Genomic DNA, 14,460 nt, shown 5'->3' with positions numbered 1-14,460 from the left:
AAAAAATTTTAATCCATTTTAATTTTTAATCCATTCTCGTTTGATGGGTAGGTGGATCATCAAAGTGCAGTGGTTTCCATACAATTTCAGAAGTTAAGGATAATAGATGGCGATATGCAACCGGATGGGTGACCATTTCGAAGCATTTTGAAAATTAGTTCCCGAATTTAGGGAAAAACGTTTTTTTTTTATCATAATTTTATATGCCTATTGATAAGAAGATTGCTATCACTAATCATTCAATTCTATTTTTGAAAATCATTTTTTCTCCTATTTTTTATATCACCTACGGACAAACAATTACAAAAAATGGAATCGGACACATGTACACTTGTATCGGCGCATCCTAACATTATTTTTACGCACGCTGACAAGGGTAACATCACGGTTGTTATGGACAAAGACGCATACATGAATAAAATGACCACTTTATTAAGTGACGTAGACACATATGTTCTGGTCAATAAAGATCCTGCTAAGAAACTCACGACGGCTTTAAGGTCCATGCTCACCAGATGGAAAACAAAAAATTATATTAGCGACACTAAGTACAGAACGTTATATCGTAGTGACGGATCACTTCCGAAAGTCTATGGATTGCCGAAGATTCATAAACCTGGTTGTCTTCTAAGGGTCATCGTCTCTTCGATAGGTAGTCCGCTGTATCCATTGGCTACATATTTGCATAACATATTATTCAAATCCATTCTCAAAGCGAATAGTTACATTAAAAATAGTTTCGAATTAGTCGATAAATTAAAAAGGTTACACATTACAGACGAATAATTTCATTGGATGCTAAATCTTTATTCACGATTGTTCCAATGGAGATAGCGGTCGACTGTGTTAATGAACAGTGGGATTTCATTTCCAGAGATTGCCCTCTTCCTAGAAAGGAATTTTTGAGATAAGGTTTATTCTCGATTCCACATTTTTTTCATTTAACAATGCAATTTATAAGCAAAGCTTCGGCACTCTCATGGCTCTCCTTTATCTCCTATAATAGCGGACTTGGTGATGAGGAGACTTGAGACAATGTCCTTGATGTTGTTGGACTTAGATGTAGTATTTTATTTTAGATACGTGGATGACATTTGTACTGTGGTTGTTTCCTCGAAAATTGATTTGTTATTAGAACAATTTAACTTATTCCATCCGCATTTGCAATTTACTTCAGAAGTGGGGGGAGACGTAATTAATTTTCTGGATGTTACTATATCTATTAATGAGAACAGGTTTAATTTTGATTGGTACCGTAAGTCGACCTTTTCAGGGAAGTTTTTGAATTTTAATTCTAGCCCATCCCATGGCACAAAAGAGAGGGACGATTCTTTCGCTGGTTGATAGAGCTTTTTTACTATCAGACTTAAAGTTTCACACACAGAATTTGACGTTTATTATCAACATTTTATTAGACAATGACTATCCACTGACATTCATTTTTGACACAGTCAATCAACGTATAAAAAATTTGATTAGAAATAGACATATAACACATAGAGTTTTGGCTGACAATGTCGGGACGAGTGAATCTGTTTCTTGGCTTACGGTATCATTTATCCCTTTCCACACGGAAAAGTTCAAACGTTTCAATAAAAACAACATCAGGGTATCTTTCCGTAGTCTCAATAAATTGAACAAATACATTAAAGTACAGAAAGATATTTGTCCACATATATCGAAGAGCAATGTGGTCTACAGGATTTCGTATGATGATTGTGATGCTTCATACGTGGGACACACAAGCAGAAAATTAAAAACCAGGATTGCTGAACATTGCAATCACATTAGATACAACACTTTTTGGGCGTTGTCATAACTGAGCATAGGAGACAGCTGGATCACGAATTCCAATGGGACGAAGTCGTAATTTTAGACGAGGAGCCTTGTTATCGGAGACATTTGGTTTCAGAGATGCTTAATATCAGGAAACAGAAGAATGGTCTCAACTTACAAACTGATACCGATGGCCTCTACAAGGCTTCTATTCCCATCATAAATAAAGTTGACTTTCTGATACTAACAGTCCGTCTCTTCTCTCAGTCTGTTTTGATCAGCATTACTGAACGTACATAGTAACCGACGCGTAATGTCTGTCTTACACATCTGCGTTCGTACTTCCTGTATATATTCCAAAAGTTTTTTATTCCTTTCTGGACACAATCGTTTGAATTTTGTTACACATTCTAGTGAGTTCTGATTATAATTCTTTTATTATTTGTTAGATTCCCGGTATGTTAATTCATTTACGCGTAGATCTTTTTGTGTAAAGTTTTCAAGTTTTTCTTTTTATCAACTAGAGCTTTGCCAAGATTTTTTTAATACGGATTTGACGGATTCAATCGTACGGAAATAATGTCGAACTCTACATCAAGACTCACCAGAACTGTGAATGTTATGAATATACGATCATTTGCGATAATTGATTTTGTTCTGCGATTTTTTCGTTATGTTAATGTCTGAAGAGGGCTCAATCCGGTAGCCGAAACTTGTAACGTTATGTAATTTTACCTTTGTTAATTGAAATATATTTTTTTGTTAATTTCAAAAAAATGTGTTGACTCTTATTTTGCCCGTTACTTATTATTATTTGGTTCATAATTTTATGATGTTTATTCTGGAATAAGATATTAATTAATAATAATACTTATATAAGGATTATTTTGTCTTGATTATGATCCTAAATTTGTTTAATACATTAATTTAATTCAGTTTTTAGTCCATTGCGACTTAAAATAGACGTTTTTAAGAATTCCAATATGGTAACACTAGATATGTATATCTTTAAAACGTTTTTAAAATATCTATGGATCTAATCTGGATGTTTTTAATGTGTCCAAAACGTCCATGTACATTTTATATATTTTTTAAAAATGTGCTGTGCTGTCTGTGTGTGTGCGCGCGCGCGTGTGTGTGTGTCTGTGTGTGTAATTATTCATGTATAATATTAATCCAAAATTTTACTTTCTGTGCATTGTGCATAAACTGGAAATTCGATCATTTCCTAATATTATTTTTTTACACACTCTTTTTGTACACTTATGTGAATTTCATTAACGTAAGATAAATATAATAATTGTATACACTTATGTGGATAAATGTATCTTGTTCAGACACGATGTTTTATCCAAAATCTTTTTTATAAAAAAAAAATTTATAAAAAAAAGAATTTGAATAAAACGAAATGATAAGATCGTTTTAAAACATTGTAAAAATGAATGAGAATTATCCATACCCTGCTAAAAATTCCAAGCACGTTCGTATAATTGATTCGTAATTTGAACGTAATGGTCAAATGTGGTTTCTTGCACTGGAAATTCTGTTATATCCAAATTACATATGGAGTTCCAGATATGTTCCATGCCGACTCTTGTCTACAAATTCCATTCTATCCGAAGCATTTGGAATTCCAGATCATTCAAATCAATTTGCTGTACGAAAATTTACTCAGCAAACGAGAATGGATTGAAATGAATTGAAATGGATTCAGATTTTCAGAAATATTGATTCATAAATGTTAAAATGAATGCTTTTCAATCCTGAATGCATTTTTATTCGTTTATAAGAATTGCATGGAGCATATCTCTATGTCTTTCAATCCAAAAATAATATTATCTTTTTCTGTGCACAAATACACAATTGTGAATACTGTTCAATTCAAAATGTTGAAATGCAGTTTTTCAATTCAATTACATTCAATTGAATCTAATTGAATCCAATTGAATCCAATTAAATTAAAAAAAAGTATTCGCTATTTAAAATACGCGCGCGCGCGCATTCGGATAGAACCAAATTTCAATCCATTTTAATCCATTCTCGTTTGCTGGGTATATATAATTGCGAAAAGTTTTTCGCAATTAAAGTAGAACAAATCACAATAACATTAAAATGACGTTAAACCGAATCGTGATTGATAAAAAAAATGACTTTTAGAGTCATTCTAATATCATAATTTTTTTGTTCTTTAAATATGTTTTTCAGTTTATTATCTATGATAGATTTTAGAAACATTTCTGTTAAAACATTTCATATGAAAATTGTAGAATTTCAGAATTGTTACACATAAGACATCAAAAGTTAAAACATTTCTAAAAATATCCGCAATAATCGGTGCTGTATGGATAATCCATCTTGGTTCGCGGAGCCCGACCCAATGTGTTTTCTTAAAGATTCTTTTGTTTCGTGCAAAAACACATCAAATAAGCCTAATTTTATTAAAATCTAAAGTAAGGGGATTATTCTGAATAATTATCGTTAAAAAATATGTAAGTATGTGTGGATATGATATTGATGTAGTAGTATATAAAGATATATCAATGTGTCGCATTTTTATCAGTAAAACAGCGATCGGTCTCATTGGAGTTCGGGCTTCATTTTAGGATTCTCTTGTGGCAACCACTACCAGAGATGACGGGACGCGCTCGGTTTCGCGCAAGCACCTCAGTCACGCAAAGATCCTTTAAATAGGATAACGACTGAAATTGATTCCGGAGTGTCTAAGGCAGATCCCCACTACATCGCTTTACTGATAAGTCTGGTAGTATGGGACCGAGACGAAACGCCACGGCCAACCACTTAACTTCGAGTCTGGCCTCTTTAGTGAGTTTTCTTCTTTACCGACATGCCTAGGACATTTCCTGAATTATGTAGCAATCCGCTACACCCTTAAACCTGTGGTCGAGCATCAGCATGAGAAGACGCTTTAAATTGTATATGCACCATAAACCATAAACGCAGTTTTAGTTTCTCGATTCTCGGTGAGTACCAAAAGTTTCGATGTCTACCGACGTGATCGGAGGCGTTATTTCGTCATTATTTTTGGAAAATGTGACTGGCTTCAAACGCGCAATTGAGTTTATGTTATTCTTTTAGACTTTCGTATTCTGCATATTGATTTTTGTTACTCACCGCATAAGCGGCATTTTCGATTGTGGCCGTCGATTCTGATTTGGGGCCATTTTCGCGAAGAGGAAGAAGACATAAATGCGGTTATTACATTTGAAGCATGTATAATTTAAAAATAACAAGTTATCTAGTTAACCAATTTTGCATTGTGTCGCACTGTAACGCCGCTAGTATCGTTCATAATTTTTTACAGTACAAAATAGAGACTAGCGATTGCGTAAGTACCCAAACGACATTTAAATGTTTCTAACCTTTTATTCTCAATTAGAGGTTATATATACCGGTTGTTCATAATTCATTTATAATTAGTACATACGGCTTTACAAGTGCTTTCACACACGAATTTGTATTGTAAGATTATAATTTCAGTTATAATTGCAGTAATATTTCGTCTTTGTTCATTACACTGTCAGTAATATTTCATCATCAATCATTATACTTCAAGAAAAAAATTTCTATCAGAGTAATTTTATTTAATAGATATTCAAAATCAAATTCAGACATTTTGTAGAGATTTTCAAATTTTCCAGAATATTTTTTTTTCACTTATTCATTGAATTTGTACTATTATTTCTAGAAAAAATTTAGTTTTTATATTTGACAAATGAAGTAAAAGTGTAACATTTATGAAGTTCCTTTAAATAAGTTACTTACGCAGCTACTTTTTTTTAAGATAAAAGTTTATTTATTTGAGTTATTCAAATAATGTGAGCACTTCAAATATAAAGAAAAACAGTACAGAATAAAATTTTAAATGTCTAAAAATTAAAATAATTAAGAATAAATAGAGGCTAAAAATAGATAAATTATAAAAGTATATTATGTATGTAATAAAATCTTTTATCTACTTCTATTTAAAGATGTCATCTGCCAATCTTCTTTTTTTCGTTTTTTCTCTTTTTATTATGTAAAAATTATACACAAGAAATAATCACAATTCCTGCTACACAATTACCTCTTCAAATCTCTACATTATCCATCTTTTCTAACGTTATCACATATGTTCTTTAAACACATGACCTATATTCATATAGCAAACTATGCATCTGTGTCATACTGCATATTTATATATGACCAACATTAACTTAGCATTGGTTATCAATGCATTAATCAACATTAGCAGGCATGACATATCTTCTGGAGACACCTTTATGAAATTGATTACACTCTAAATATGTCATATTATAAAATTAATTTTTTTTAATTTTTTGAAATAATTATTGTTACACTGTAATAATAGCTTTATTTATCAGTAGAATGAACGGAGCTTTAAATGGACTTCTGCGATTATATCCAATAGTACGCCATTGGACAGTCCTATCGAATTATGTAGTACCTTTACAAACGATACAAAAAGTATCACGAATTTGTAATACCAGTTTGACAAGTAATCTAATATTTTAGATACACATTTGTAATATAAATATAATATTTCAACAGAATGTATCTGTTTTTTTAGATCATATACAGCTGGAGGATTGTACATCATCAGCAGAAAAAAATTATGTATTCAATGATATCAAGTCATATAAATATATGGAAATATTGGAGAAAATAACAAAAAATAATATAAATATGACTCTAGAAGATGCTATTAACACGATGTGTATATTATCTAAAGCTTTTAAACACGTGGATGATAGAGATTTGCAAAATATTAACCAGCATATAGGTTTTATGCACCTGTGCGAAGTATTAAATAGAAATATTAGACTTATGAAAACCAACGAAATTATTATTAGTCTGAAAGTATTGACATATTTTAAGATTCCAGTCAACTCAGTTTTAATTCAGTCATTATTGCAAATGATTCGTGCAAATATAAATGAACTATCACTTAAAAATATAATTATTATATCATTTATATTCAAGAAAATGGATAGTACACCATTGAGGGATGCTTTATTGATAGCACTGCCTGTTGTTTTTGAGACGCAGTTACCTACAAAATTAGATCCAGATAATATTATTATGTTGAAACGATCTTTAAGATTTATAAATGAAAATAGTATTAATAATCCAAAAATACAAAATATAATACTGAAGTCATTACAAAAATTTGAAAAGGATCTGGATGCACAAACAGCTTGGTCTATACTTTGTAGCTTATGTGTTACCTCTTATCTATCTCCGATGCATTTTGAATTACTATTTAACATTCAGAAGATTTTAATAAGTAATGCAAAACAATTAAATATGGGAGAGATATTAACGGGACTTCATAAATTAGTGTTGGCCATTGCAAGGAAGTATGTCCTCGTTATATTATAAGGTTCTCATATTAATATTTGACATTGTGAAAATAAAATATTGACATTATATTATTATTGTAGCAAAGAATATGGATGCAAGTTTTACAATGAAGCACTGATGGATGCTTTTGTCAATTCAGCATTATCTACAGAAGAACTTTCTTTTAACAATTGTATCCGTCTGCTGAAACATTTGAATGATCTAAATTATGTTCATATACCCTTTTTAGAATATTTAGCAGCAAAATGTTTCGAAAAACCAAAATTACTAGAAAACTCATCATATTTTAGAATATCTATTTTCTTAGAAGGATTAATTAATGCTGATTACAAACCAGTATTTTGGGATATTATACGAAATGCGATATTGGCGAATGAAGAGATATTGGAGAACAAAATGTTTAACACATCTATGATTCAATTTGTTCTACATTTGATTGCATTAGATTGTTACAGCCCAAGTTTAATCAGCAAAGTCTTTTCTCAGATATGTAACAAGATTATAAAAACTGATCCAATGAACAATATATATATGAGAGAGTTATTACTTTTGTATCAGAGTGTTAAGACGCTGTATCCTATGTATAATGGACCATGGCCATCGCAAGATTTACTTGAAGATGCTGTAAACATACACAGAACATTGCTTAGTTCCATACGTCCTACATTTTCCTTAAAACCGGCATTAGAATTAGCGTTAGGTGGCCCTCAGTATGTTCATAATAGCTTGAGGACAAAACTTGGACATTACATTGGTAAGTTATTAATAAAAGTAAAATTATTCTCTGTACATTATTAAGGAAAAATATCTTTTGTATATGCAACTTAAGAATATTTAATCTTTAAATAATATGTTAATTTTCCTTAAATTGATAAACATTCAAAATAATAATATAATTTGATTATTAAATTATATGCCGATATGAATTTTGATCAAGAAATAGCAGTATGTAATCCCGAAAATGTTTGATATGCTAATGCTAAAACTAAATCCGTAGCCCAAATTATTTCATCACGTCAGGTTTCTGAGATATTATTCCTTAAAGTGTCAAAAGGGCCTATTTTAAATGTTTTTGGATTATTGTAAACCTGATATAATGACGAAATATGGGTTGCGAATTCGAATTTAATATAAAAAAAAAATCTATGAAAATCATCTATGATTATAAATGGGTCCACGCAATATAATAAAAAAAATATATTGCAAATATGTTATCATTCTTAGCCGAACTGAGTTACGAATGTGAATATAATGGTTATGGATTTCCATATTTTTTATTTTTTATTCTTATTAATTTTTTTATTTTCGAAGTTTTTACTTTTACTTTTTAAAAATCTTTTTTGTACTTTTTGTAATATATATGTGCGTGCATGCGTGCGTGCGTGCGTGCGTGCGTGCGTGCGTGCGTGCGTGCGTGCGTGTGTGTGTAACGAAAAATACAAAAAAGATATATACAGGGTATCCCATTTTAAAAGATCCATTCAAATATCCCAGAAACCACCGACATTAGCAATATGCAAGGTGTCTGAGACGGCTAAAACCTTTTGAATGTTGTTCAGGATCATATCCTGAATAATATTTGTTAAGATCAAGGTCACTGGAGATTGTTTCTTTTATTTTCATTTTTACATAAAAATGAATTTTTAGTGCAAAAATGAAAATAAGAGATCCTGAACAACATTCAAAAGATTTTAGCCGTCGATCAGATACCTTAGGTAATGCGAATACTGACGGTGCTGTAACTTGCAAAGCCTTATAACTCGCAAAGTACTTAATGAAAATGGACTTATAGTTTTTTGAAAAGCTTTTGAGGTAAGCTACAAGAATATGCAATGAAAAATTGAAAATTCCATTAAAAAAATTCAGAATGACTTTGCCCTGACCTTGACAATGCTATCCAAGGTCGAACCATCTTATGTTCCCCTCGAAGTCACAAAATTTTTGCCTGAAATACTTTTCGATTTAATGCAGTGTCTGCATTAAATCTGAGATATTTGAATGGATCTTTTAAAACGGGATACTCTGCGCGTAAGACACACACACACGCGCGCGCACACACACAGTGTCCGGAAAATTGCTTGCAATACTTCATGAAATGATTCGGGATTCAAAAAGAAAAAAAAAACTAACATTAGTACCGAAATAGGTCGTTTCCGAGTTATAACACTTTTATGTTAAAAAAATTGTAATTTGTTTGTCATAATCAGAATCATAATTTATTTCATTAGTGTTTTAACATAAATAACTACATTTCAGACTATTTTAGCATTATCCAGGATGCATCATGTAGAGGCATAGTTCAGTCCGTTTTGACATTCCCCCTTTTTAATATTTTTATTAAAAAGTTTTTTTATTCTATTAGAAGAAGATGCTAAGCGCACTATGTCTCTACGTAGTGCAGTGTAGGTAATGCCGAATTGGTTCGAAACGTAGTTATTTATGTTAAAGCACTAATAAAATAAATTATAATTGCGATTGTGAAAAATAAATTACAATTTTTTTAACATAAAAGTGGTTATAACTCGGAAACGACTTCTTTCCGGATCTTTAATACAGCTTTCGTCTTTCTTCTTGAATCCCAAAAGAATATCACTTTCCAAAACATTGCGGGCGATTTTCTGGATACCCTGTGTTTATATCGCGTGTGTGCGTGTGCGTGTGTCCCATATTTTGTGATCAAAATTATAATAACACATTTCTGGCTTAAAAATAAGACAAAAATTCTAATATCAAAATGTTGAAGCTATAATAGTTTTTGAATTAATTCCTTATATATAATTAAAATAATTCGCTATACATATTTATTATTTTTTATTCCTGTGATATTTGTATGTTATGTACATTGCATATGTAATTATTTTCTATGTTTAAGTGATTAGTGAAGTATTTCAAAATTATTGTTTAGCATTGTATACGTTACTTCAATCTCACGTGCGGTAAACATAGACTTACGAACATCTGCTTGTGTGATAAACCATCCCTGAGCGTGCGAAATGTCAGCTCTGTGATCAGTTAACTTTAATCGTTATTAATTTAAAAACTATTATAGCGACATTTTGATATTAGGATTTGTATCTTATTTTTAAAAATATGTTATTAATACGATAAAGAACGCCATGATCGGTATTCTTTATTGTATTTGATGTATTTATACGGTCGTTCTTAATCTTATAATGTTTATATATTATTAAAATTTCGGTCACGAATTGTGGGACATCCTATACACACACACACATCCACCTACACGCGCGCGCGCACACACACACACACACACACACACACACACACACACACACACACACACACACACACACAGAAAGTAATGATAAAGTTTTTACATAGGAGCAGAATAGATTAAATTGAGAAGAAAAATTTTCTACCATTTTATGATTTTAGCAATAAAATATTAATTGCTAAAAATTGTCGAAAATTGGTCTTCAATAATTTTTTACTCAAATACTATCAACTTCATAGAAAAACTGTAAGAGACAAAAATTGTTTATTTCCTTCTCATAAAGTTCCGAAAATTTTTTCAGAATTTTTTAATACCGTATTTTCTCATGTTGGTAAAAATAAGAAAATGCAGTCCTAAAAAGTTGATAAAAAATTGTGAAAAAATTTTTATTCTATATCTTAGAATTCTATAAGAAGAACATAAACAAAAAATTGTTATCTCTTCAACTAAAGGTGGTGAGTACACTTACGATATATCTATTTCTTTTTACTTTTTGTGTTGATCCATTTATAATCATAGGTGATTTTCATAGATTTTTCTGAATTGCTGAATCCGCATTTTAATTTTGAATCCGCAGCTCATATTTCTTCATCACATTAAGTTTACGAGATATTCTAATTAAAAAATGCTCAAAATAGATCTTTTTGACACTTTAAGATTAGTATATCAGATATCTCAAAAACCTAACGTGATGGAGCAATTTTAGCTATAGATTTAGTTTTGGTATGCCAAAAATTTTTGGGATATATAGTTTCTGAATTAAAAAAAAATATTTTTTTGTAAGCCTGTGTAATTGATCACCTTACATTATTTTTAATAATTTTTCATGTCATTAATTTTTTCTGCGATTTTTTGAACTGCGATTAGTAACTTGAAGTTTATCTAAAATTTCATCATTGTAGATCACGTTATTGTAATGAGAAAAGGAGGATATCCTATTGCAATTAATACATCTAATGTACTGGCGTACAATACAACTAACGTGTACGTTGAAGATATACAAACTCCAAGCCAAAGTCAGATGTAAGAACACATACGCTTATTTAATACACTACAATTGATTTTTTGCATTGCTTGTTTGTTATCAGTGTGTACATTTTAGGATACTTATTTTCAATTTACCTGAAGCTGCATATGCTGTGAATTCTCAAAGAATAAAAAGTACATGGTCATTAAAAATAAAATCCGTTGAAGCATTAATAAAAACAAATGTAATTGCGATAAATTCTAGTTCTTGGATGAAATTACCAGAATACGAAAAAGTTCCATATCTGATGCGAGCTATAAGATTAAAATGTGAAGATGATTCATCCTTAACGAAATAAAATATATTTTATAATCGACAAGAAAATGTGTAGGATTGTCGGATATATTCTGAATGATATTTTTTGAATGTAACTAATATATGTATATACAGAGTGTTTTTTTAAAACGCTCACTAATCATATAGTGCTATTCTTAATAAAAAACTGAATCGAAAAGTCCTCTACTATTTTGCAATTTTCCACCATTTTTAGTGCATCGTTGAAATGAGTACGAAATATAGGAGTGTGATGGAACATACGGTACTGCATACATTAGTATTATGCATTAGTATTGTGTGTATGACATGTATGTACATATATACACATGCACATTTGCGGAAGTTGCATTATAAATGGCGGAACCAATTAGAGAAGAGAAACAATATCCGTTTCACTCTTCCTTGATTCTCTCTGGTACATATGTGTGTGCGTGCGTGGCATGCGTATTCATTACATTGTTTACAAATTAAAATTTTTTTCTAGATCACGAACAGGACAAAATAATTATTATAGATTTTTGTCACTGAAAATTAATCTGAAAATGAAATTACTCTGTTATGTCACATTTTTTCAAGAAAATTGAACCTAAAAGAATTGAAAATGGCATTTTTAGATATTTTTGAGCTAAAATGTTTCAGAAACGTGATGTGATAAAGCAATTTCATTTACGGATTTGTTTGTAGCTACCAACAAATCTATAAAAGTCACCTATTGTATTGGCTGCTTTTGTGCAAGAAATAATAGATGGAATGAAGAGAACTAAAATCTGTAGATAAATATGATCTTTTAAGGAAGAATCGGTTATGCAATTTGAATGCTCATTTGCATGGTTTGTGAGGTCATAATTACGAATCTGGAATCAAAATTATCACATAATTTATTTAAACAATTAACAAAAATTTAAATGAAAATAACACTATTCTATGAACAAAACGTACATATCTAGTACATTACATTATTTTTTTAGCACCTCATTTATTATAAAAAAAATACAAAACATCAGGTGATTATTTAAATTGTATAAGCGATATACATATCAAAGTTATACATATTTATCTACGGTTTTAAGTTCTTTCTGTTCATTATAATTCTTTCTTTTTACATAAAACAGTCAGTACAATAGGTAACTTTTATAAATTTTTTGCCGCTGAAAACGAATCCATATATGAAATTACTCATACTCATGTCACATTTTTGAGATTCTTCAGTTCAAAAGTATAAATGCAATTTTTGGCACATTTAAGCTCAATTTTCTCACAAACATGATATGCTAGAGTAATTTCATACGGAATTCATTTTCGAAGTTTAAACTCCATTTTAGACATTATAAATAATGTACTGTTATACAAACAAATATATATATTGAATATACATATACGTAATAAAATATAATAATTTGTTATTCGTTTATGAGAAAATAAAATTATATATATATACTCGTATATAAAACATAACTTATACAAGAAACAACGTTTATTGTATAATTACTTTTGCGCGGAAATAACTCATCGATTTCTGATCGGAATGCAAAGAAGGTTCATGCGGGAGATGAGAAAAATAAAAAAAACGGTGCTGTTTACAATGAAATAAAAAGGTATAGTAAATCCTGTTTAGGGAAATTCCATCCAATGACCTTGACATATAGTATGTTGTTAAGGTCATGACTCTTAGTGACCTCTAACAAGTTTTAGCCGTGGCTTGTTATTCGTTATTAAAAAGTTATTAACAAAAAAAGTTTGAAAAATAATCCAGTCAAAAGGATATAGTTTATACAACTACTATCGAATCAATATCTCAAAACTGATATTGAAATAAAGTCAAACTCTAAGTCGACATCGAAATGGTATCACATATCAACGACTTTTAATATGTATTTCGATATTATTTCAATGTCGAATCAACCTTACTTTCATATAGAAATCTAACTTCGATTGGTTCATCTCTTATGTACTTATGCGTTATGCATTATTCAAAAGTCTATTCTGCGGTAATTCTAACTCAACGATCTCAACGTTGCACAAATACGTAATGAAAAAGTTCGATTGATCAGTTAGTACTATTTTAAAACTAATAATGTTAGATTTATCTATTACGACAAGAAACTTTTCAAGCCTGTTGATTGCTGCGAGATAGAGATTCTCTGATCTTCTATCCTGCAGTCAAGGGTGGACAAAATACTTAAAAAATTATATTTAAATACAAAATATTAGGTCAATCGGAAAGTTCCGTCCATCTAGCGGCGAGTAGCTCTAGCTAGAACTGTCGATAACTCTAATGTCTAAACCAAACTAATTTTTTAGTTTTACTATCTGTCAATAAAATTCAGTATATAAAAGTATACGTTTACATCAATAACATTGCTTTTTACTGCATCGAAAATGTCAACATTTGAGCCAAATAAGCGTCATTTGAGCGAAGTATTAATCTTTTGTTTCAAATGGAAGAAAACTGTAGCTGAAACTCATCGAATGCTTGTAGAAATTTATGGTGATAGTGCTCCTTCCGATAAAACATGCAGAGAATGGTTTTGAGAACGCTTTAAAAGTGGTGATTTTGATATGAAGGACAAAGAGTGTTCTGGACCGCCAAGAGCATTTGAAGACGAAAAATTGCAGGCATTGATGGATGAAGATCCATGTCAAACGCAAAAACAACTTACAGAAACATTAAATTGTGCTCAATCTGTTATTTCCGATCGTTTGAAAGCCTTGGGAAAAGTCTATAAGAAAGGAAAATGGGTCCCATATGAATTGAAGCCAAGAG

At 30.5% G+C, this 14,460-nt stretch overlaps 2 protein-coding genes across 5 annotated transcripts; both read left to right on the top strand.

Annotated features, from left to right (window-relative positions):
* Positions 1-309: 309 nt before the first annotated feature.
* LOC108754279 lies at positions 310-2,076 on the top strand. The gene is made up of 2 exons (XM_018496476.1): positions 310-662; positions 1,830-2,076. Exons 1-2 carry the CDS (start codon positions 310-312, stop codon positions 2,074-2,076), a joined length of 600 nt encoding a protein of 199 aa, XP_018351978.1.
* A 2,602-nt stretch (positions 2,077-4,678) lies between these two features.
* On the top strand, positions 4,679-11,830 carry LOC108754293 (FAST kinase domain-containing protein 2, mitochondrial-like). 4 transcript variants are annotated; one of them, XM_018496494.1, is made up of 7 exons: positions 4,679-4,757; positions 4,873-4,988; positions 6,162-6,292; positions 6,365-7,154; positions 7,239-7,912; positions 11,296-11,416; positions 11,496-11,830. In XM_018496494.1, exons 2-7 carry the CDS (start codon positions 4,984-4,986, stop codon positions 11,716-11,718), a joined length of 1,944 nt encoding a protein of 647 aa, XP_018351996.1. In that variant the 5' UTR covers positions 4,679-4,757; positions 4,873-4,983; the 3' UTR covers positions 11,719-11,830. The 4 variants fall into 4 exon arrangements, with proteins under 4 accessions (XP_018351996.1, XP_018351995.1, XP_018351998.1 ...); XM_018496493.1 differs by lacking the exon at positions 4,679-4,757 and having other exon boundaries at positions 4,764-4,988; XM_018496496.1 differs by lacking the exon at positions 4,679-4,757 and having other exon boundaries at positions 4,764-5,122.
* Positions 11,831-14,460: the final 2,630 nt, after the last annotated feature.

The sequence above is a fragment of the Trachymyrmex septentrionalis genome, unplaced genomic scaffold (assembly GCF_001594115.1).
Source record: "Trachymyrmex septentrionalis isolate Tsep2-gDNA-1 unplaced genomic scaffold, Tsep1.0 scaffold79, whole genome shotgun sequence".
NCBI lineage: Eukaryota > Metazoa > Arthropoda > Insecta > Hymenoptera > Formicidae > Trachymyrmex > Trachymyrmex septentrionalis.
The sequence above is the reverse complement of the archived record's forward strand: the minus strand, read 5'-3'. Positions and strand labels throughout refer to the sequence as shown.

Bases quoted from the DNA above. Each gene is read 5' to 3' on its own strand.
- LOC108754279 (XM_018496476.1), top strand. From the start codon at position 310: ATGGAATCGGACACATGTACACTTGTATCGGCGCATCCTAACATTATT. The intron at 663-1,829 runs GTATCCATTGGC...AACTGAGCATAG, and splicing joins TCTTCGATAGGTAGTCCGCT to GAGACAGCTGGATCACGAAT.
- LOC108754293 (XM_018496494.1), top strand. The intron at 6,293-6,364 runs GTAATCTAATAT...CTGTTTTTTTAG, and splicing joins TTGTAATACCAGTTTGACAA to ATCATATACAGCTGGAGGAT. The intron at 11,417-11,495 runs GTAAGAACACAT...TGTACATTTTAG, and splicing joins ACTCCAAGCCAAAGTCAGAT to GATACTTATTTTCAATTTAC.